Source organism: Haplochromis burtoni, unplaced genomic scaffold, assembly GCF_018398535.1.
Source record: "Haplochromis burtoni strain Fernald_Lab_line unplaced genomic scaffold, NCSU_Asbu1 Contig_9, whole genome shotgun sequence".
Lineage (NCBI taxonomy): Eukaryota > Metazoa > Chordata > Actinopteri > Cichliformes > Cichlidae > Haplochromis > Haplochromis burtoni.
The window spans coordinates 1,663,707-1,686,343 of record NW_024582370.1 but is presented as its reverse complement, the minus strand read 5'-3'; the positions used below and the strand labels follow the sequence as shown (position 1 = coordinate 1,686,343).

Genomic DNA, 22,637 nt, shown 5'->3' with positions numbered 1-22,637 from the left:
CCTCGGGGAGAAGGAGATAGCAGGAGCTATTGTTAGGAGGGTTTGAGTCATTTGCAGCAAGCCTGTGATGTGTTTGATCAGAGGGCAACCAAACATTTGTAGGAGACAGAGGCTTTCTGCTGCTGAGCACTTGTTTTCCTAAACCTCTGAACCACCTACGTGATGACACGAGCCCCGGCGTACAGTTAGCTGAGATTTACCGGTTGTTTGGGAGATTTCAGTTTGTCAAGCCTATGTTTTTTTTCTGCATCCCTCTGAGGGGAGAGGTGAGCATGTAGAGAACTGGCCATCAGTCTTAAGGAGAGCTCTCCTCCCTGATAGAGTGAGCCAGACTGAGGACGAGGCAGCACTCCCACACTTTACCTCTGGACTGACTCCATGATCAGTCTGTCGTGCAGAGATGATTTCAAACCTAGATGATTTCAGCACTTTGTGCATGAAGATGGAGTGTTATCTCCCCCTCTCTGATCTCCTCCCCATCTACCTCACTTAAGGAGGTCCATTGTTAAGTGCCGGGGGCCTGTGGGTGCTGTAAATCAGTCTGCAGAGGGAGGGGATGTCTCCCATGGGGGAAAGCGCACACTCCCAGCAGCCTTCAGGCTGATCTCATCCTGCCTATCCTAATGCTGTGTAATTAAAGAACTGGTCAATAGCAAAGAAGGTGCTAAAGGTATGATCTGCACTTCCTATGGTACAACTGATGTAGCAATACCCATGCAGCTCGAATTACAGGGCAGCAGGATGGAAGAAATTCTTCCCCATTCTCTTAAATCTGGCTAAAGCCACAGAGGCGTTTACGTCCATTTGATTGGGTCCTTTGGAGGAAATCTGTTAAACAAATCATCTGTATGAACGACTGTTGTATATTTCACATTTCTTCACTGCAAACTGCAGGTTTTGAAATCTGACCAAAAGTGTATTTATGGGAAATTTTACCTTATTTTTATAAGAAGCAGAATTTCCAAGCAGATGATTTACAGAGTTTAACCCCAGATAAGTTTTATGCCACAGCTGCCCTAAACTGAATCAACAATATCGGTAATTACCGAAATCATTAAAAGAAAAACATTTCTGTGATGGTTAATCCACCGGTATGAACGAGCTCTTAAATAATGCTGAAACATAATTATTGTTATCCATGAATTTTCTATTTGTTTGTTTTAAAAAAATGTAATCTTTGATTTATTTATGACTTCTGAGAGAAGTCCAGTGTGCCGGCTAAAATATGGGTATAAAAACATGAATTCAGTTTGTTATTCGCCTACCAAGTAAAAATAACATTTTTAGCTTAGAAATGGTCCTTTGACATTTTCTATAAAATTTGGTAAAATAATTTAACCGAGGTTTTCTGTTTTTTTCTGACATTTGGCCTGATAAATGTGTTAAACACAGATATGTTTGTATGACATATTCACCAGATAAGGTTCACTGAACACGTCTTCCATTGAGCGTTTACTAAAATACATCCCATAAACTAAAAAACCCCCAAAAACCAAACACTTTTACACAGTGCAGGTACCATCAGTGTCTTTGCATTAGGGAGTTCTGTAAAGACGCACTAAATTATGGCACAGGTTTTACATGCTTATGTGTAAGAAAACGTTTGCTTGTTGATTAATTGGTATGTTTGAGATTCGGTGTGTTTGACAGCTGGGTTTCTTGTTGTTCGCCAGCTTCACACTGAAGTCAGAAGAAGCGACGCTTTTGGTGTAAAGGAGGCAGCAGTCTTTGAAACAACACACAGAGCACTGTGCTGAGGTTTGCTTCCATTTCCATGAACAGGCTGGGAGGAAACGCTCACATGGTCATGGCTGCCACCTGCTGACATAACTGCTGCATTACTTACACAAATGAACGTAGCAGACTTTACAGACTATCCTTCAAAACTGTTATTAGAAAATCGCCCACGAACCTTTGCTGTAAATATATGACCAATACCACCCGTTTAAAAAGAAACAACTTTATTTTTACTTTGGGCCCAAAACTCCATTCACTACAGTGTGAAACTGACTCGATGTCACTCCTGGCATAACAAAATATAGGGGCTGATAAAATAAAAACAGATAAACAAAAAAATATTATTTTCCAAACAAATGAACAAAAGATCCTCCAACAAATACATGCAAATGAAAACAAAATATCCTAACTAATCACAGCTGCTGCACTAAAAGGGCAAGTGTGACATTTTCAAACTTTTGTCCTAAAAGCAAGCTTCGTGCTGAGTCACCATGGCCTATTGAGCTATAATAAAGAATAACAATGATCAGACTAAAGGTTAAAACACCATCAAAACTTTGATTTGCCTTTGGAGTTTAGGTCCCATACATGCTATTTTCTAGCCCTAAAACAATTTATAGATATATATATTAACTTCATAAACAGTAGACAGTCAGCAATGGGCCCAAACTCTTCTCACATATCTAAAAGTCTGACAGAAACAGATCTACCTGTCTATTATTAAAAAAAACCTTTCGTCTAAATAATAGTCATCTACAACTGAACTAACATCTGCAGTCCAGTGACTTCACAATATACAGGCCTGAAGTTTCATATTGCCAGTAATCAACATACAAACGACCCTCAAAGTTCCACAACAAAGTACGACTTGTCATCTTCACTGAAGATGCTCAGTGTTAAATGACATGGAACTGCATTTAGATCACACTCAGTCAGGCAAACACACAATTCAGCAGTGAGAATCTGTAGAGCCAATTTATATTATGACCTAGTTGACCTGGGCCATTCACACAAGTGCTGAAGAAAAAGGTCCCCAGTGCACTCGTGTGAAAAGCCTCGAGCGTTGATCCAGCTGCATTTAAAAAATATTACGAGCATGATTCTGACAATATTTCATAGATATTTAAGTAAGAGTAAACCTAAGGATTTACCAAAATACAATGATGGGAATAAAAGTCTTAAAGTGAGAACAATCTCTGATCACTGAACAGGAAAAGGCAAGACAGCGGTTTCTAGGAAGGGAGCGTAACCACAACGCATTCATACGGCAGGTCACTTTACAGAAGCACGTCAAGAAAAACCTCATTCTTTGCCACACACGGGTCATCCCTACATCCAGTAAACATCAGCTTCAAAAAAACTGGAGCTCCTCGAAAATCTGTCAGCTGTTAGCCAGTGTAGGTCTTACAATTAGGGCCATATGCCTTTAAAACAAGGTAGAACTCTAAATGTGTTTGCCATGGTACAGATACCATCTATCCAATTCAGCTTTAGTGTTTGTTTTGGTTACCAGTAGGGACGTGTAGTTATTTTTCCAGATGTACAGCAGCATGAACAGCAGATTAAAATATTTTGATTAATTTAAGACTTGTGCACAGAAAGAATACGGCACATAAAGTAAAAATGTTTGACTAATTTGATGGTTTTTTTCCTCTCCAACAATCTTTAACATTTAGATCAGCGGCATCAAAAAGGTCATTAAATTTAGCTTCACGTGTGTTAGCGACCTACAGTATTTCACTGACTAATCACTTCCTCGAGGCAGCACACAGAAAGCCTGCTGTGACCTTTTGCTTATAAGCTGCAGCCGGTACATAATTAGTAACAAAAGAAACACAAAACAAATAGGACGTTTTAATGCTTCATGGTTTTCTGTCTGTCTACATTAGCGAACCGTTCGTTTGAATTAACAGGCAGAGTTGGGGTTGACTGCAGGCTGAAAGCACGGAAGGTGCTGACTGTCCATGCAGTCACAAATTTTGTGTAATCTCCATTTATTGCCGCAATACGATGTCCGTGACTGCAAATGAGTCCGTTCCCCAATCGCCTTCTTCCTGGATTCTAAAGTGACAGTAGGTTAAAAAACCATAAAAATCCACTATGAGCTGGTGAGAGCAAACTAAAGGTTGGCTGTGGAAAAGTTGGGCTATTTTCAGGTCACCACTCCAAGGTGTGATGTTACTGAGCTGCAGACTGATGTTGGGTCTCTATGTGGAAGTTGAGGGTCAGACAGTCAGACGGTTGCTCGAAGGATGTAGGGGGCTCCATGAGGCCGGATGGGTAGATGAGTCCTGGGAGTACTGGCTTTCCTCTTTGCTCATCCCAACTGTACACAGCCGTCGGTGTCTCAGAAGCCTGTCTGTCCGTGAGAAGTTCTGAAGCAATGCAAACAAACATGTGGGCTTCAGCCAAAGTAGCATTTGAATTAGGGTTGGGTAGTACATTTCCAGCAGTTTTATTTGGGTTGTGTCTGTCATTTTTCTGTTGCTCATTTATTGGTGTACCTCCATAAGAATTCCACTTGGTAAATACTTCACTTGTAAAACAGTTGCTAAAGTGGTTCAAGTAGAGATCTGCACACAGAAACTGGCTGAGATTCTGATCAGAATTTAGAATCGAATGCCTTGAAAATCTTACACTGTATGGTCGATGCCAAGTGCTGTAGAAAATCTCAATTTCCATTAGGGCTGGGCCATATCATACCGTTCACGGTAATACCGGTAAAATGTCGGGCATCGATAAGAAAATGAAATATCGCGATAGAATTTGGGTAAAACGCGCATGCGCAGTGCCTTTGTTTTCATACACATATGGCGGAAAAAGCATGGCGGCGACAGAGAATGAGAAGGGCGAAAGCGGATCGTTGAATGAAACGGATGAACCAGAACTGGTTTGTAAAAATGCTGCAACTTCAGTGGTGTGGAACTGGTTTAGCTTTCGTCCGTCAGATACACAACAAAGCACTATTTTTGGTAGCGCATGCTAGCGGGCCGTCGTTATTACCGTGTTGTTTGGAAAATACGGCGCACTTAAAATCAATCCTTTGATTTTTCTGAAAGTCGACAGAGCCCCTTATAATCCCGTGTGCCTTATGTATGAACTCTGGTTGTGTTTACTGACCTCGAAACGATTTTATGTGCACGGCGCTTGAGTACGACTTTGCTAAGCTACGAAGCTGCACCGCTTGATGGGCATTACGGCAATAATAGGCGGAGCCTCGCGGAGTGATACGTACTGTGCTTCAACATAATATTACCGTATTGTGTATAAGCTCTTTTTAAGTTTTGTGGATGTTATACATGGTTATGCTGAGGACATGTCGGCCAGTTTCCACTGGAAACGCCTTTTGGTTAAACTGTCAGCGAGGAATTTGCACTGTTACATGTTTATATAACTTTAATGCACATAAAAAAACAGCTGCTTGTTTAAGTGAAAATACATTGATTTTTTTTTTTGCACGAATAAAGTTGAGGAGTTGTAAAGTATTTTGTCTCGTGTCAATTATATCGTCAGTTATATCGTTATCGCAAATTTTCAAATGTATATCGTGATAAATATTTTTGGTCATATCGCCCTGCTCTAATTTCCATGCACAACTGATTTTAAATATAAAGAGGAGCAAAGATAGATAAATTAGCAGCATATGGCTAGTTTTTCACTTGCACTGCCCACATTACAGATTATGCACCCTAAACATTGTTTGATTGCTTCCTTTAGGCCCCCTGCCTTGGTAATTTTTGTTTTTCCAGCTTAAAACTAAAATATTTCTAAATTGTTTTTCTGTGTTCGTTTTTGTTTCAACACAGCGGGCACATGCAGTGCCATGTCCACCAATACATCTGCAATCCACTGTTGTTGGCGTGATTGAGACAAGCTGAAAATCTCTTAATGCAGGATCTGTTCAAGTACACCAAGTATATTAGTGAAAAAAAAAAAGTATGAATAACCTGATGGCAGCGATCGCACTGATAAGGCTTTTCTCCGCTGTGCACCCTCTTGTGCCTGTCCAGGTGGTAACGCTGAATGAACCGCATATCACAAGCATCACACGCAAATGGCTTTTCCCCTGGAAAACAAAACAAAGCCCACACACGGGGAAAATGAATTTAATCATCGCTGATTTCACACGCATTTCACAAAAGACATCTAAATCTAAATTGTCTGGAGACACCTCTTTGATGAGAAAAGGGGTGCAAACAAAAACATAAAAGGCAAAAACACACTTTTGGCAATTCTAACGAGCTTAATAATTGATATTAGATATGACCAGCGTTTTTCAACTGAACTCTCTTAGACAAGCACTCTTGTCATTTCTTTATGCAGTCTTCTTCTTCAAGGACACACAAAGCTCTGCTTTGGATGTTGGCTGCTTTTTGTTCCGTTCGCTGTCAACATGATCCACACTGCGTCAGTAATGTTGAGGCCAATCCGAGACTGACAGTGTTGCATTGTGCGTTTTTTGTGCTTTTACTGCATTGGCTGTCAGTTTGGGATTATTGAAGCCACTACCAATGAGATCATTTTAAGATGGTAATGTATGGTGGATCAAAATCTGATGTTACTTCTCTGCTTTCAAAATTCCATCAATTTTAAGGAGATCTGCAACAGCAGTGACTGAAACGCAGCCCCAAACCATGACAGAGCCTCCACTGTGTGTTAAAGATAGCTTCAGACACTCTGCTGACCTCTCTGTGACCTACTCTGTACATTCTGATGACAATTTGAAACAACAATTTCAAATATGGATTATTTGAAATTGTTTTTCAAATTGATTTTCTCTCCATTCGCCCTCCTAAAGAATCTAATCTCGACACCCAGCCTTCCACCAATTTCACTTCTTGTTCAGCAAACAGTTCAGAGAAGGTTCAGATGCATCTGCCGGGTCCTGTGTCAGGTCTTCGCTGGATTTGTCTTCCATTTTCTTCATGAAATGACTTTCAAACACTGTTCGTATGCTACAGATAGATTTTTAGGACTACCATCTTTTGTTTTCCACCTTTGCAGTTTCCTCATTTTTTCCAGTAAATAGCCTTTTTTTGGGAAAGACCTGTTTGGTCTAAATACTGTTTTATGCTTGTCAAGCTGTGTCATTACTGGCCTTTTTTAATAGATTCAACTGAAGAAATGGGAACAAATGACATGATTTCAAAGACACTATTTAAATTGGTTCTTTCCTAAGCTGTCTGTTATGTGTAGACATGACAGGGGTTTATTCTTGAGCTAGATGCCCTTTTCATGCTTTAATGATTCATACTCAGTGTTATGTGGCTTAACAAAGGAAAGAAACCCCACTCCTCTGAAAATCAACTATGAGGACTATACTGAAAATGAGTGAAAAAGCATCGATGTCCAAAGAAAAACTTGGAAAGACTGGAGAGCTACTGCTCCGCCTTCTATAGCCCATTGTAAAAGATTATAACAAAACGTGGCTCCTCAGAAGCAAATTATAAAGAAAGTGATGGCAAGATTTTTTGCACATTACTTTAGTATGAGTCTTATAATCGAGTTACAAATTAGGACCAATGCAGAACTCAGATCAACATACAAACTTAGAAGAAGAAGAAACGTGGAAAAGACACATTTTACAAACTTGTCAACCAACCCCTGAAAACGCATCAAAACTGGTTAAAGGAGCAAATACTAAAAATAAAGGAAGTTGGTGGGTGTTTTTAAGCTTATTCTGAGCAGATGGGCTATGAGGAAACATCTTCACAAAGACTTACCTAGTTGACATACAATTCAACATAAAATAAATAAAAAAATAGTCCAATTGAAGTAAAGAGGTGAGGGTAAGTTCTCACCTGTGTGTGTAAGAATATGCCTCTTAAGGTGGTAGCTGCTCCGGAAAGCTCCATAGCAATGATCACAGATGAAGTTCTTCTGGACTTTCAATGAGCTGTCGTCATCCATATCAACTGATGGAACTAAATGCTATAAACGTGAAGACAATTAGATGAAATTAACTTAAGAGCAACAGTCTGTTCACTTTCTAATTTCAGTATAATTTTAACCTTTCTTTACCTCCACTTTTACTTTGTTGGCTAAACCGGATTTTTTGTGTTTCTTCTTGGGCTGCATATTCTGGTTTGCCTGCATGCCCTTTCCCTCAATTATCCTTGATGTATGATAATCTCCATCTTTCCGGATGAGCTTTTGAAAGATGAAAAAATGTGACAACAGGCTTCTGTTAAATGCTGGTTTGCAACCTGTGTACATTTGTCAACCAACGACTTAAATTGGCTTATAAAAGCAAAACTGTGAAATAACATCAGCAGACTTAAAGTGAGTTATTTCTTCATGCAAAATAAAGACGCATCTCTCACCAGGGGTGGGCAGCTCCCAGTTGATGGATGGCCCATGTGGCTGTGATGTGGCTGTCCATGGTGCACCTGGTGGCTGTGGTGGTTCTGGCTATGCTGCGAGTGGGTTTGGTGGCTTTCAGGACTGGTCCTTTGCCCCTGACCCAAGGGTGACATCATCTTCTTTTGGCCTGGGATGTTGTTGGCTTGCATTAGGGCCATGCTGGACAGCACTGCCTCGCAGCCCAGCAACCCAGCCTAACAATACAAGCAAAATGTCGTTTTGAAAAAGAGGAGATTGCAGGACTCCTCACGCAGCGAGGCATCAGAAGGAAGGAGAGGGGGACTGAACAATGGGAGTAACGGATACATGCATACGATAAAACCATGATCGTGATCTTGAGATGAAGAGACTTCCACTGACCCATTTCATATGGTCTCGAACAGAATTGCTGGAATGGTGTGTCATCGCCGTGCTTTGAATGCGTGTGTGTTTGTGGGGACAGAGGGGCTTCACTCGGGATGAGGGGTGACAGATGAGACTACACCCTCCAAAATCATCAGGGGCAAAAGTCTGAAAATAAAGGCATATGCATATATGACTAAAAATGTATGTGCAGCTTTAATACGTGCTGTCTATCAGGCAGGAAAGCACCAGTTGCTCGGTACATGGCTGACAGAAAACACAACAATAAAAGGTAAAATGAGAAAAATGATGGAGATGAGGAAAAAGCTCGTTATGCACAATGCAACTGTGTAAATAATACATTAACCAAACAAATCCTTCAATAACAATAGCCAGTAGTTGAATATAGAAATGATGCTTCTTTTTAAATGGTTTGCAATGCACTTTAGTCCAAGTGTAATGAAACACACACCTGTATCTACCTCATACAGCTGCAGTAATAAAAAAAACATCCTAAATGAAGCAGGAATTTGTTTGAAAGTCTTTTTCATGCACATGAAAGAGAAAATTAGAAATCACATTACAAACATGTTAAATCAGTGTGGATTTTTAAATAATTACATTTATCAAAATATGTTTAAATCTGATTATGTTTTGTGTGTTTGTGAGAATTAATATCAGCGGATGTTTTAAAATGAATTTTAAAATAACAAGATATAAGTATTAGTCTTGAAAACCCTACACACAAATGTGGCTATTAAATCAAATCAAATCACTTTTATTGTCACATCACATGTGCAGGTACACTGGTACAGCACATGTGAGTGAAATTCTTGTGTGCGAGCTTCACAAGCAACAGAGTTGTGCATAACTACAATAACGTAAAACAAGCAAAATATAAGAATGGCTACATCTGAGACTAATAAATATATGTACAATATATAATAGTATATGCATTACTGATTACAAAGAATATGAATGACGCTGCTTCTGTCATACATGTAAAGGCCATAAATACTGTAAAAACCAAGCTACTAGGAGGTCGGTATAGCTCATTGGGTTTGGGGGGGTATATGTATATGCAGTGGCTTAGGTTCCAGTCTGCCTTGAACCCTGTGTGCTGTCCTGCTCTCTTACCCTCCTTTCTTGTCTGTTCTACCTGCATTTAATACTCGTGTATTAGATAATAAAATACATACAGCAGCTTCCCAGTCAGGTCAAAAGCTGGTGCTAGAAGTACTTAAATGATGAATGCATACAAACATGCACAATAAATGGCACGATTACTGCATGATCTATTATGTTAATGTAAAGGGGGCTCTTTCGACGACCCAAACCCACCCATACAGAAAACTCCATAATACGGGCAGAGATTTTTATTTTAATTGATTCAACCACATCTATTATTGGAAAACGCTTTGTTTTGCGATTCATTTGTAAGCTGGTGGGTTTATTCTCTGATCGATCTTACAAAGATCAAACAGTTAGCAGCAGTTAGCTAGCAACGTATCCCAGCTTTTTTTGGGGGGGAGAGAAAGTAAGAGGTTTATTTTTCCGCTGGGGACACGGGACAGACAGCTTTGTGTATTTCCGCGGGGGTCTGTATGAAAGTGTGCCTGAGAGTCCCCGCTGAATGAACCGAAAGCAGAGAGCAGCTAGCCAGCCCGGAGTTGGATTTTGGGACAACTCTTGTGTGAGTGAGCGCCCACCCCACCCCCCGCCCCGGACAGCACAACAACAGGCAGGGCGTGCAGGCTCCGCGCCGACCTCAAAATAACGCCGCCCTCGCGAGCTACAACTGCTCCAAACACACGGGCAGCAGAAATAAAACGTGTACAGAGCCGCGAGCGACGTGCTGCACACTCGACCGCTTACCTTTCGCTTTTCACAGTGCTGAAGATTAATATTTCTTGTCGCACTTCCAATTTTTTCTCAGTTTACAAACACTGACAGGAAACACCACCGGAAGTGCTCCCCGGGGAGAGTCCTGATTGGTCGTACGACAAGACACGTGACCGAAGCGGACTGACCCAGATTTGCGGCCATAACTGTAAGGTGTGCTGCAGAAGTTTTGTTTCAAGGCTTTGTGTCTGGCAGACTTTATAAATATTACATTTTGACTGAGAATACTATTTCTACACAAAGAAAGTAATTTTTTTGCTTAAACCTAACCAAATAATTGAATAATTAATCCATTACAAGACCAAACGCAGGTTCTCAGAGGTGACGATTTGTTTTATTGTTTGTTGTACATTACACTTACAGAAAGACATTGTGACCCTGAACTGCTTTTCTGAGTAAAAACAAAAAACAAAACAAAAGCCCCCAATCATTTTTCTTGGAATCAATAAAAAAATAATAAAAATCAGTAATTAGTTAGGTATAAAATGTAAAGGGTAGGCATTTGCCAAAAATGTTTTAAACTCCTTTACAATAAAGAACATGGTGATATAAAGTTTGTAATACCAAGTAACCTTTATTTATTTATTTAACAGCTGTTGGAATCTAGGAAATCAGATATTGAAATGAACACAATTTGACTTGTTTGTTGTTATTTGTAAAATTACAATGACCAGCATTAAACGCACAATCACATTTTCTGAAGGGCAAGGTGTTCACTTATGGGCTTTGTCACAGGTCCTTTCCAAGTCTTTCAATTTCATCAAGGAAGAAGTCCATGTCTTTCTGGGACAGTAGGGGAGAGAATACAGTCACACGGAAAAAGTTGACCTTGTTTCCCAAAGGCTGGTAGCCGACCATCATAGTGCCTTGCTTCATCATACGTTCCTTGATGACAGGAGCTACCTTTTAGCAAGAAAACAATACACAGAATTAACTGTACATTTCAGATAATGGGCACACTACAAAAAATGAAGATGCCACATCTAAGTACATGTCAATATGTGTGCAACGGAAGGAATAAAATATCTCAAATGTGGCGGCTTATTCTTATTCAGCAACAGACAAACTTACTTTTGCCAGTTTCTCCTGGTAATCTTCAGTTCCTTCCTTCCCTCTCAAACTCGGTGGTATGAACCAGAAGCAGACATTCACAAACTCTGGCTGTCCGCAGAGACAAATGCAAGCATGGTAATGGCATTTTGCAGGTAAAAAACTCAGGTATGCTTTATGAAAAATGTATGAAATTACCATGCTCAAAAGCTGGAACCCCTCTCTTTTCTTCATCTGCTCCACCAGATATCTGCAAGAGAAAAATTTAGCAAAAAACCCAAAAAGTAACCATATTTAAAAAAAACAAAAACAAATCATATTTCTAACATATTAGACATAATTTATTAGTTAGTGAAAACCAAGAGAAAGACAACTGGTTTCAAGGGGTCTTAACTGGATGTGTAAGGCTGATCTTCTGTTAGAATGAGACAAATCTGACTTTACGACTTTACTTGAAGCTCGCCCTGTGACACATCCTTTATTTACCTTGCATGAATAAAAGCCTTGTCTACACGCTCTTCTAAGCCCATGGAGCCAACAGCTTTCCACATCAACCACAGCTTCAGACAGTCCACCTTGCGGCTGCACTGCACAGACTTATCCCCAATGTCCAGGTTCACATCGTAGAACTTATCTTGCTGGAAGAGGTATGTGGCATTGGCACTGTGGCACTGTTTCAACAAATTCTGGAACAAAGTCAATGATTGTCAAAAAACGTCCAAACCCAAACTTTATGATTAATAATTCTGCAGCCTTTAAATTGTGAAGCCAAACCGTGGTGTCCTTCAGGAGTAAAGCAGAACACTGCAGGCCAGCCACCAGCATCTTGTGGGGATTCCATGCTACTGAATTTGCTCTTGTTATACACAGAAACAAACTCTAATCAACATCACAGCCTTACACTGTATCTCCACTCATGTACAAGCTCATGTACATTTTAATACCTGTCAACTCCTTTCATCAGATGTCTGTGTTTCTTAGAAAAAGGCACGCTCCCTCCCCAGCAAGCCTGACAAAAAAAAGATAAAAGATTCTCACAAGGTTCACAAAACCAAGTCTCGTCAACACACATCAGTCTTCCACAAGTGCACTCACATCTACATGCATCCACAGCTTGTGTTTATCACAAATATCAGCTATGTGATCCAGCGGGTCAAACACACCCTGCACTGTGGTCCCTGACATGCAGCTTACAAGAAATGGGACTGCACCCTAATGGAAAACACACAAAAATACAATTAGAGTCAGGAGATGATGATTAAAAGCTACATGTTACATTTGATGAAAACTAGCTAAACATCAGCAAATCTACCTGAGATTTGGACAGCTCTATTTTTTCATCCAGATCCTCTGGAATCAGACGACCTCTGCGGCACAAGAGACAGCATTTAATTAGATGAAAGGTATTATTTTTACTTGGCACAACTCCAGGTTACAATAGATCAAGGTGTAACAATTATTTCAATACAGAACATGAATCTATTATTTACAGCCCCAATCAAAAGTTTAAGATCACTTGAAAAATGGCAACTCTGTTGTGCCTGAAAACGGCCTGTTTCATTTTAAGCGTTGTTTTCAATATTTTGAAATTGCTTTGTCTCACTCCCATTTCTTCTTGTTGCATTTTGAAGCTCTACTTGGAACCTTGTTAAAATCCGACCATGCAAAATATGATTTTTTTTTGGCCATTTTTCTAGTGTATTTGGAATAATTATTGAGTCTATAGAAAAGGTCATATAACATCTGCAAGTTGAGTTTTATGAGCATTCGTTTTGCAATTGTATAAATTAAGGACAGGATTAAATTCAATTTCTTTAATGCTCAATAACTTCTTTCAGCAGGCAACTGATAACAAGTCATCCAAAGCATCCAAGATGGCAGCGCACACGGACGCAGCAGCTTCAGCCTCTCCAATTAGGCGTTTTCCTTTCTGCAACGCAAAACTTACCTACAGTCATCTGGAATTATGCAACATCGGCTATAACAGCCAGATCCCCGTTACCAGTGATTATCAGAGGATCAACAACATCCCCCCGGAGATAGCGAGAACACCGGGCGCTCCGTGGATTGTTATCGGCTCTGCCAAGCAACCCAGGCGGCGGACAGGACGCAAAAAAAAGCGGGGTTGCCGGTCAGGCGTGCGAGCCAGGCTAAAGAAGCAGCCTTTTAAACCACCGCTTCCAAGCATCTTCCTGACCAACGCACGCTCGATCGTCAACAAAACAGACGAAGTGAACCTACTTCTCCCCGCACAGCCACTCGTCCGCGACTGTTGTGCCTTGGTCGTCACAGAGACGTGGCCACAAGAGGAAATTCCCGACGCCTCGATGCAACTAGCGGGCCGCACAATGCACCGCAGCGACGGAAAGGCTACAGCAGGTGAAAGCAGAGGTGGAGGTTTGTGCATTTACACACATAACAACTGGTGCACAAACACCAAGATAATCACCACAGTCTGCTCCCCGGACATAGAGACGATGTCTGTCGTGTGCAGACCCTTTTACTTGCCTAGAGAACTGCCTGTAGTGCTAATCACAGCAGTCTACATACCTCCAAACGCTAATGTTAGCTCAGTCCTGGCCCACCTGCACGACTCGATCTCTGAACAGCAACGGAGATATCCAGAGGGAGTACACATCATCGCAGGGGATTTCAACAAAGTGTGCTTAACAACCGTGCTGCCTGCATTTGTTCAACATGTGACATGCCCTATGAGAAGGAATAACACACATGTTTACTCAAATATCAACCAGGCCTACAGATCTGTTCCCCTCCCACACCTGAGCATGTCCGACCACCTCTCTCTGCTTGTTGTCCCCTTATACACACCACTCAGTAAAAGGACAAAGCCCACAATCAGAACTATTAGCACCATTTCTGCGGAAGCTCTGGCTCAGCTGCAGGACTGTTTTGCCCTCACAGAGTGGAGTGTCTTTGAACATGACGACCTAGAGACTCACACAGCTGCAGTGCTGGGTTACATCATGTATTGCATTGACACTGTCACCACGGAAAAGCGGTTCCGCGTCTACCCCAACCAAAAACCCTGGATGTCGAGTAAGGTTCAGGCATTGTTAAAGGCACGTAACTCTGCATACAAATCTGGGGACCAGGACATGTACAGAAGAGCAAAAGCAGACCTTAAAAAAGGCATCAGAGCAGCAAAACTGGACTATTCGAGTAGACCGTCAGATCAGCTCTCAGATAACGACCCCAGAAAGGTATGGGAGGGCCTGAAACACTTCACCAATTACAAAGGCAGTGGGACAAATGCAGATAACATGGACATCTCATTAGCAGAAGAACTAAATAACTTATTTGCCCATTTCCAGAGAACTGTAGACACCCCTACCGTGCACACCGCCCTGCCCATAGCCTCTGATCACAGCCCACACACATTTACCCTTCAAGAACTCCAGGTTCACAGTTTGTTCAGAGCAGTAAATCAGAGGAGAGCTGCTGGCCCTGACGGAATACCTGGGAGAGTGCTCAAAGTCTGCGCTGACCAGCTGGCTCCTGTGTTCACCAGGCTATTCAACCTCTCCCTGTTACACTGTCCCTCACTGCCTGAAATCTGAAACAAAAGTCCCAGTCTCCAAGTCCACCATGCTCCCACCCAGCTTTGGTCCACCGAGGATATAATTTCCACTGCCCTCCATTCTGTTCTGCATCACCTGGAGAATCCTGGGACTTCAGTGAGGATGCTCTTCATTGATTTCGCTCGGCTTTCAATACCATCACCTCAGACACTCTTGGACTACAAACACATCCGCCTTAGTGAAGAAAGCCCAGCAACGCCTCCATTTCTTGAGGGTCCTGAGATGGAACAGGCTGCAGACTAGTGTCCTTCTACCGAGCCACAATTGAGAGTGTGCTGGTGCACACTGAAGAGACTCCAGAGGGTCATCAGAACTGCAGAGAAGGTGATCGGCTGTCCACTCCCCTCCCTGGACTCCATTGCCACCTCTAGATGTCTCTCTAGAGGCATGGCAATTATAAAGACCAACTTCGTCCTAACCACCACCAATTCAACATCCTGTCCTCTGGAAAGTGGTTCAGATCCATCAGGTGCAAAACATACAGACTAAAGAACAGCTTTACAGGGTTCTTATTATGATGCCCATGTATACACCCCCAACAGTGAATAATGTAACTAATACATTGTGTATATAGTGTTTTTATATTCTTCTTTATATATTTCTTTACTTTTGCACCTTTGTGGTCTTGCTACCTACTTTCTCTGTGCAAGCAACTGTACAATGACAATTAAAAAGTTCAATTACCTGTCGTCCACTTTCACAAAGATGATGTTGTCCAAACCAATCCCCAGAAATGCAGCGCCTTTCTTTACAGAGTAATGGCTCTGAAAAAACACAAGTATGTCTGTTTCAACAGTGTCATGAAGTTAGAAATAAACCTGATGAAGCTTCCATTGCATCAACAATACACCTTGACAAACAGGTGAACAGTCGCCCTCACCTCTGGAGATGTAAAGATGCTTAGCCGTGGGAGAGCCCACACCCCTTGGCTTTTGACCTCTGGGAAGCGTTGATAGCGTGCGAGGTTCATGGCATACATGTTGGAGGTTGAGCCCCCCGGACAGAAAATCCCATCACCCTCTGTCCAACCAACCAGCTGACGTAGGCCCCTGAGGACCTCGTTCTCCATCAGCACAAAGACTGGGGCTGCCTCATAGGTGAAGCTGCAGTTGTCACAGAAAACGTCTGATCATGTTATTTGCTGGATTAGCCTCGTCTTCATTTTATCTTTCAGTTTGTAAATCTCTGCAGCGCTGCTCTATGAGTCAGGAAACCTTCCTTGCTTACGAACCAATATATAAAAAACCCACAACATTGTGAAATATGTCATCAGTATTGGTGCCAAGAAGCACCACTCAAACAGTGCACCCAAACATCCCTTTGAAACACTTTGACTTTATATTTTTGCACATGCTTTCTAATAAATTCGGTTTATTAAACACTGATACACTAAAAATATGCAAAATACCTAAAATAACCTCACTGTTGGAGGTTATTCTTTCTGCTTATTCCTATTTCTAGAGTATTTCTACAGTTTGCTACCAAAGCAGAAACTCTGATCTCCTTTGATCAGTGCCTAACACATTTTATTGTTCAATATTCTTACAGCCTTAACCTTCCATCCCCTCAATATTTATCTTATCTGCTCCTTCTTACAGATTAGTGTTGAGAGCCTCAGTGAGGAATCTTCCAGCCAAGGAATGATAGTCCACCCCACCGTACTGTTGATTAAAAAAATGTGGGTGACCTGAAATTAACAAAAGAAATAGTCCCTTCAAGATCGGACAAGTGCCTGTTTGTTTAGCTCATTTTTCTACTTACTTGTTTTGACGCTGTACTTGGCAACATCTCTTACTCTCTGGAGGAGCTTGTCCCGTGGCTCTCCTGTCTCTCTCACCCCCAAATCCAGGAGCAGAGCCAGCTCCTCGGGCTCTTTCCACTCACAAACCTGCACGAGGAAAGTGTGGATTATGAAGTTTGTTAGCTACCGCAGACAGGGAAACTATTTTGTGCTTCACAAGATACCTTCTGTTTGACATCTGTGCCATTGGAGAGCACTTCCTCCATAATAATTTTGAAGGCTTCATTTAAGAAGAACTGGCCTTCAGCATGGTCGATGAGAGGCTCATTCAGGTCACGGAGACTAGCTTGTTCCATTATCTCTTATGTGCTGTTTAAAAAAACATGAATACTTTTAAATTCAAAAGGTGTGATAAGAAACAGACACATGGTGCAAACTTCATACTACTAACCTGAGAATGGAGACGGGTTTGTGCTGCTCTGAAACCAGACTGCAGAAAATGGCTACAAAGCAAAGGTAAGGTGGCAAGAGAGGGAGGGAGGCAACCTTTGTCCCACACTTCTAGTTAATGTTATCTGAGCTGAGAAAAGACAATGGGGCACACACATACACTCAACTGTGATTTATGGGCTCACAAAAGTTCATTTTTAGAAGGTCAATATGCTTTAGTAAGTCATAAGTCATGTATAGCACTTTAATGGATAAAACTTTTGTGGATTCATGAAATGATTCTCATCAGTTCACAACAAAGAGCATCAGATTAGCTTGTGGGTGAACATTGTTAAAGGCAGTCGTTTTACTGTGATGAGTTATGGAGTGTTATGCAATAGAGGCTGTATATCTGCTCTGATATGCATGAGAAGGTGAATGAATCTTAAAAGACACAAGTCAGCCTCTACAGAAACTCTATGAAACATCAATGCAGGAGCAAAGCGATTCCCAGATTGCTCAGACAGAAAACCTTCATAGCTTTGCAGAAAAGAACTCCTAGGATTGCTTTGTTCCCAGTTATGGCTTCTTTTCTTCTTCCAGCTGTGATTTTTATTTATTTACCTTTTTAATGAGCAGCAACAGCTAACGTTTAGGAGAAGTTTGCAGCTAGTCAAGGATGAATGTACGGTCATCAGCCACCTCAATAGGTACACCCGTTCAACTGTTCGTCAATGCAAATGTCAGCCAGCACTGAGAAAAATGTAACTGATGTAATCAACACGTACCAGTGGGGTGACAGCATTACCCCATCATTCTTTTATGGCTGAGGGGTAAAAAAAAGCAAAAAAAAGAAAAGGATTTATATAGTCTCTTATGTTTCTGGGACATTCAGTGATGCTTTCGTCTGTGGCTGAACTTGCTGATCTGGTTACTCTGGTGATTAAATTCAAATACCAAAAAACCCCCAAACATTTACACACCAGTTTATCAGCCTTCAACTCGATTTCACACCATTTTCTGTCCAGTCATCTGTGCCCCATTTGCAGTGGCTCAATTCTTAAACACTGGTTAAAAAATTAAAAATAAAATATTGTTTATTTTATGGCAGTTGAACGAGTAATACAACAATTACAAAGAGTTATTTCAAGTGGTACTAAGGTTCTCCTGCTTCTGTCCTTTGCAGATGTTTTCCATGAAAGAGTTTTGAAAATGTTCTTTTCTCTGCTGCTTCATGTGGACCGCTGAGCTTCATCCCTAAGATGAATAATCCCAACATAAAAAGAAAATACCGTTCAAATGAAGTAAGTACAGCTTGCTTTTCATTATCTTCTCAAATGAAAGGTGAATAAAAATCATACTACAGATACCACAACAGAAAACAGACATAAAAGCAACTCTTGTAAGAGATTTCATGAGGCAAAACTTCTATGACTTTCCTACGATAATTGTTAATGCATCATTTAAAAATGTACAGTATAAAGTACAGTAGTGCTAAATGCAGAGTAGTAAACAATAAAATCTTGTTCTTGTTTAAGCCCTGATATTTATGATCTGACTTGTCAGTAAAAACATTTCCTTTATACTCCAAGCAAGTAATCAGTCAGTCTTCAACAGGAAGTCGATGCTTTCAGGTGGCAACATCCACTCTCCCTGACTGAGAAGTGAATGCAGTTGAGTGGGTGTGGCTTTTTCCCTCTGTGAGTTACGCCAGTGACGCAGCATGGCAAAGACTCGCTCCACATGGAGATTATGGTCCTCTTCGATTTGCTCCAGTTTTACAGATGAGATTTCCAGAGCTTCTCTGCCAATCGCCCTCCAAGATTTGCCGATGGTACGGGCCACAGACATCAGCTGTTTCTCACTCACCATGCCAGAGCCTGTGGGATGAGGCCGTTAAAGTATGTGACTGTTTTACAGAGTTTGACAGTGGAATATATTTCAGTGCATTGCCACTCACCATTGTTGCAGATCCTTTTGTTTGGAATGACATCTGGTATCTCAGGCGCTTGTTTTCTTTTTTCTGAGGTTTCTTTCCCCCCTTGGAAGTGAAAAAAAATCTTTATATTTATAGATCAGAAATAGAAATCTAACTGGAATAAAAGATTGCTGAAAACGAGCAAATTTTAACCTACCCGAGGACCGTGTGTTGACTTTCAGTTTGTTAATAAAGTCAAGCCTTGGGAAGGTTTCTTGCAAGGCGTTATCCTTGAAAAGCTCCAGTAGTTCTTTTGCTGCTTCGGGACCTCTCTGTATGACGTGATCCAAAAGCTCTGTCACTTTTTCACTAGGAGTGCGGCAAGATTTCACGTGCTGGTAGGCGTGAAGAGGCAGCAGACGGCGAGCATCTGCATGCTGGAGTACAAAGTCAGGATCGGCACTTAGGATTTCTATAAGCTTTGGCTTCTGACTTCTGAGTAGCTGGATTTCCTCTCCTGATTCCTCAGCCATGACTGATTTAAATCAACTCCTGGCAAAACAAGTTGATGAAGACCTCTTTTAATAAAAGTATATGTGACATGTCCAACGAACTCAACCAAAAACCTTTTGACTAAATTAAACTTTCAAAAAAGTAAACAGCTCCAATATCCATCCATTCTCCAACATTTGTAGTGGTAATAATTGTAGCTGTGACGCTATTCTGCTAAATGTGCTGCAGACAGCAGGGAGTGTATTGGAACCAGAGTCAGGGTCCCTCTGCTGGTCAAATAGGCAATGACAGCATGTCTACATTCCCACAAGCATTCATTGCCTTCTCATTATTTTAAAAACAAAAAGTTTTCAAGTTGCTGCATGACCGATAACATGTGCATCAATGCTTATATATCTGTTCTAAGCCAATACTAGCCAATTACATTGCTCACTTGATATATATCTATCAGGCTCTAATGCAACACTTAATTGTTGTGCACATGCCTGCATAATCACTGCTAAACTTATTCCTGGCTGCCTTTTAATTTACGTGGCTATGGAAAAATGTGATATTCTCATATTTATTTTAATGACTCATTCAAGTCTCTCCAATAATCCAGTGGATGAAGAATGTACAATGGGAAATATTCAAGACTGTTTAAGATATCTAATGAATAAATGTTTCAATTTTGCAGCTACTTTTTTAGTATATAAAACTGTAACATTTAACATAAATTAACATGTAATATGTTATGTTATATGTTATAACGTGTTGAAAACCACAATCTCTGATGACAACCTCTGACAAAATAAACTCACCGGCCACTTCACTGGGTATACTTGTGTGACTGATCCTTAACTCAAATATTTAATTAGCCAATGATATGGTAGAAACTCAGTGTATTTAAGTATGTAGATACAGTCAAATTCAACCTCAGAACAGGGAAGAAAGTTTGGGATTTTCCCACAAATCCATGTTACATTCCTCTAAAAGTCGAGGGGATGCAGGGAAGTAACAAAAAGTATCTAGGTTGGGGCAAAAAAGAGACAAGGAGGCAAAAATATAGATGAAATAAAGTTTTTTTTTTTAAATTAATAACTATACTAAAGAAGACAGACAAGTCACTATAAGCATCAAAAGATTTAATGCATAAGAGCACATCAAAAAGGTTAAATGGTTAAAAATGCCCTCTGCTCCACAGAGCAGGCATATGCAGTTAAGCCATACGCAACTCAGCTCACTACAAAGGCTCTCCAGGACTGGAGCTCACCTGATCCCTGATCTTAAGTACTCAACGCCTAATTGTTGAATAGAAAGGACAGCAGAGAAAGGGCAGCATCTACGGCTGGAAAGAGAGCAAGTCATGCCCGGCCATGGCCCTAACAAGCCATCTTTAGAATTTACAGAGAAAGATCAGAAACAGAGAAAGTATCACGTGAGTGGCAGTTCTCAGAGATTAAAATTGCTGTGAGGAAGGCAATACTAGCTCAAATAACCACTCATTACAACCACCATTTGCATCGGGTCATTGAAATGATTTAATAGAAGACTATAAAACATTGCCTGATCTGATGAGTCTCAATTTCTGCTGCGACATTTGGATGGTAGGTTGAGAATTTGGCAAAAAGACAATAAATTATGAATTTAGGCACCTTGTAGTGGTGGAGAGCCTACCTATACAACATCTCAAACTGGTTAGTTGAACATGTCATGAGTTCACAGTACTCAAACAGCCGCCACAGTCACCAGATCTCAATCAAACAGATCACCTTTGGGACGTGGCAGAATAGGAGAGATGCATCATGGATACGCGGCAACTGTGTGACGCCATCACGTCATTATGGACCAAAATCTCTGAGGAATGTTTCAGCACCTTGTTGAATCAATGATACGAGGGGATCCCACCCACTGCTAATGAAGTGAGTGGTGAGTGTATTTCACACTGTGATACACGGGAGTTGAATAGTGCTTATCTTATCTTATCTGTAGCTTCGGACATGAAGAAAATTAAGTGGCATTAATATTTTTTTCCGTTCAAGCATAGACCAGTAACTGTAGCATTGTTCAAATAAGCGTTAATACTGATGTACACAGATCAGAAATCACAGCACAATCACTTTATCAACTTTTTTTCTTTGCCTACGTGACACGACCACGTGCTTAGAGTTTATTACTTTCAGTGCGTGAAGGACGCAAAGCCTTTGTTCTACATCCAGCACTTCAATTCGAAACCCCTTTAATCTCTGCACTTCCTGGGTTTGTGTGGCATCTGTGGTCGATCACTTCCAGATGCGCTTTACAGACTCGCTTTCATGCCCCAAGCAGGCTACAGGCGGAACGTATTTGTGCTTTTCTCTTACCATTTAATGCAACAGCCCCAATAACACAGATGGTAAACAAACGCAGCTTTTAGCCGACAAACAGGAGACGCGTCACAAGTTCACCATCGCTTCTTTTCTCCCGCTGCTTTTCCTTCCTTATTTTATCCGGTCAAATCATTTCCGGTTATTCCTTTCACTAGCATTTTATTTCTGTTTGCTTCCATCCAGTGGGTGGATGATTTAACTGCAGGAAACCGCCCCAGCTCTGAGCATTTAGCGTCACCTGGTGGAGATGCTTACGCATTGCACTGCAGTGACAGAAGTGTTCTATAATCTTAAATTATACTTAATTTAAAAAAAGTATATAAGACTTTATTATGAAACAGAGACATTTCAATGAATACAAAAGGAAGTGACTAAACGAATTATATGGGAGGCATGAAAAAAGAAATACCTCAGGTTATTAAGGAGAATAAGGCAAAATTTGCACAAAAACCTCTGCTTTAAAAGCTCTAGATTTTCTATGTTATAAAGAATAATGGCTATAAAAACAATATACACAGCCACTGCATATGCACAATGCAACACAAAGCAACAGAACTTAAAGTGGATATAAATAATGCAGCATGTCTAATGATAATTTCTTTAGTACAAAAATGAAAAGCAGCAGGGGAGGACAAAATATGTATGTTTAGTTTATTTTGTTTCTTTAAAATTAGCTCAAATTCTGTGGCCAGAAA

General features: G+C 40.8%; 2 protein-coding genes across 4 annotated transcripts; both read right to left on the bottom strand.

The window, feature by feature from the left end:
• Nucleotides 1-1,944: 1,944 nt before the first annotated feature.
• Nucleotides 1,945-10,436, bottom strand: znf740b (zinc finger protein 740b). 2 transcript variants are annotated; one of them, XM_005914710.2, is made up of 7 exons: nucleotides 10,318-10,436; nucleotides 8,461-8,610; nucleotides 8,061-8,294; nucleotides 7,759-7,887; nucleotides 7,539-7,668; nucleotides 5,685-5,803; nucleotides 1,945-4,112 (listed from the first exon to the last, which is right to left on the bottom strand). In XM_005914710.2, the coding sequence occupies exons 2-7, from the start codon at nucleotides 8,503-8,505 to the stop codon at nucleotides 3,963-3,965; spliced, it is 807 nt and encodes a 268-aa protein (XP_005914772.1). In that variant the 5' UTR covers nucleotides 8,506-8,610; nucleotides 10,318-10,436; the 3' UTR covers nucleotides 1,945-3,962. The 2 variants fall into 2 exon arrangements, with proteins under 2 accessions (XP_005914772.1, XP_005914773.1); XM_005914711.2 differs by lacking the exon at nucleotides 8,461-8,610 and having other exon boundaries at nucleotides 10,318-10,424.
• A 223-nt stretch (nucleotides 10,437-10,659) lies between these two features.
• Nucleotides 10,660-22,087, bottom strand: csad (cysteine sulfinic acid decarboxylase). Of its 2 annotated transcripts, XM_005914706.2 has the most exons (17): nucleotides 21,937-22,087; nucleotides 19,299-19,633; nucleotides 19,124-19,204; nucleotides 17,186-19,043; nucleotides 16,959-17,103; nucleotides 16,755-16,881; nucleotides 16,590-16,680; nucleotides 15,874-16,096; nucleotides 15,678-15,757; nucleotides 12,707-12,761; nucleotides 12,490-12,606; nucleotides 12,339-12,403; nucleotides 12,169-12,250; nucleotides 11,881-12,080; nucleotides 11,593-11,644; nucleotides 11,416-11,505; nucleotides 10,660-11,247 (listed from the first exon to the last, which is right to left on the bottom strand). In XM_005914706.2, exons 5-17 carry the CDS (start codon nucleotides 17,088-17,090, stop codon nucleotides 11,074-11,076), a joined length of 1,488 nt encoding a protein of 495 aa, XP_005914768.1. In that variant the 5' UTR covers nucleotides 17,091-17,103; nucleotides 17,186-19,043; nucleotides 19,124-19,204; nucleotides 19,299-19,633; nucleotides 21,937-22,087; the 3' UTR covers nucleotides 10,660-11,073. The 2 variants fall into 2 exon arrangements, with proteins under 2 accessions (XP_005914768.1, XP_005914769.1); XM_005914707.2 differs by lacking the exons at nucleotides 15,678-15,757; nucleotides 15,874-16,096; nucleotides 16,590-16,680; ... (4 more) ...; nucleotides 19,299-19,633; nucleotides 21,937-22,087 and adding an exon at nucleotides 14,175-15,654.
• Between the last annotated feature and the right edge of the window lie 550 nt (nucleotides 22,088-22,637).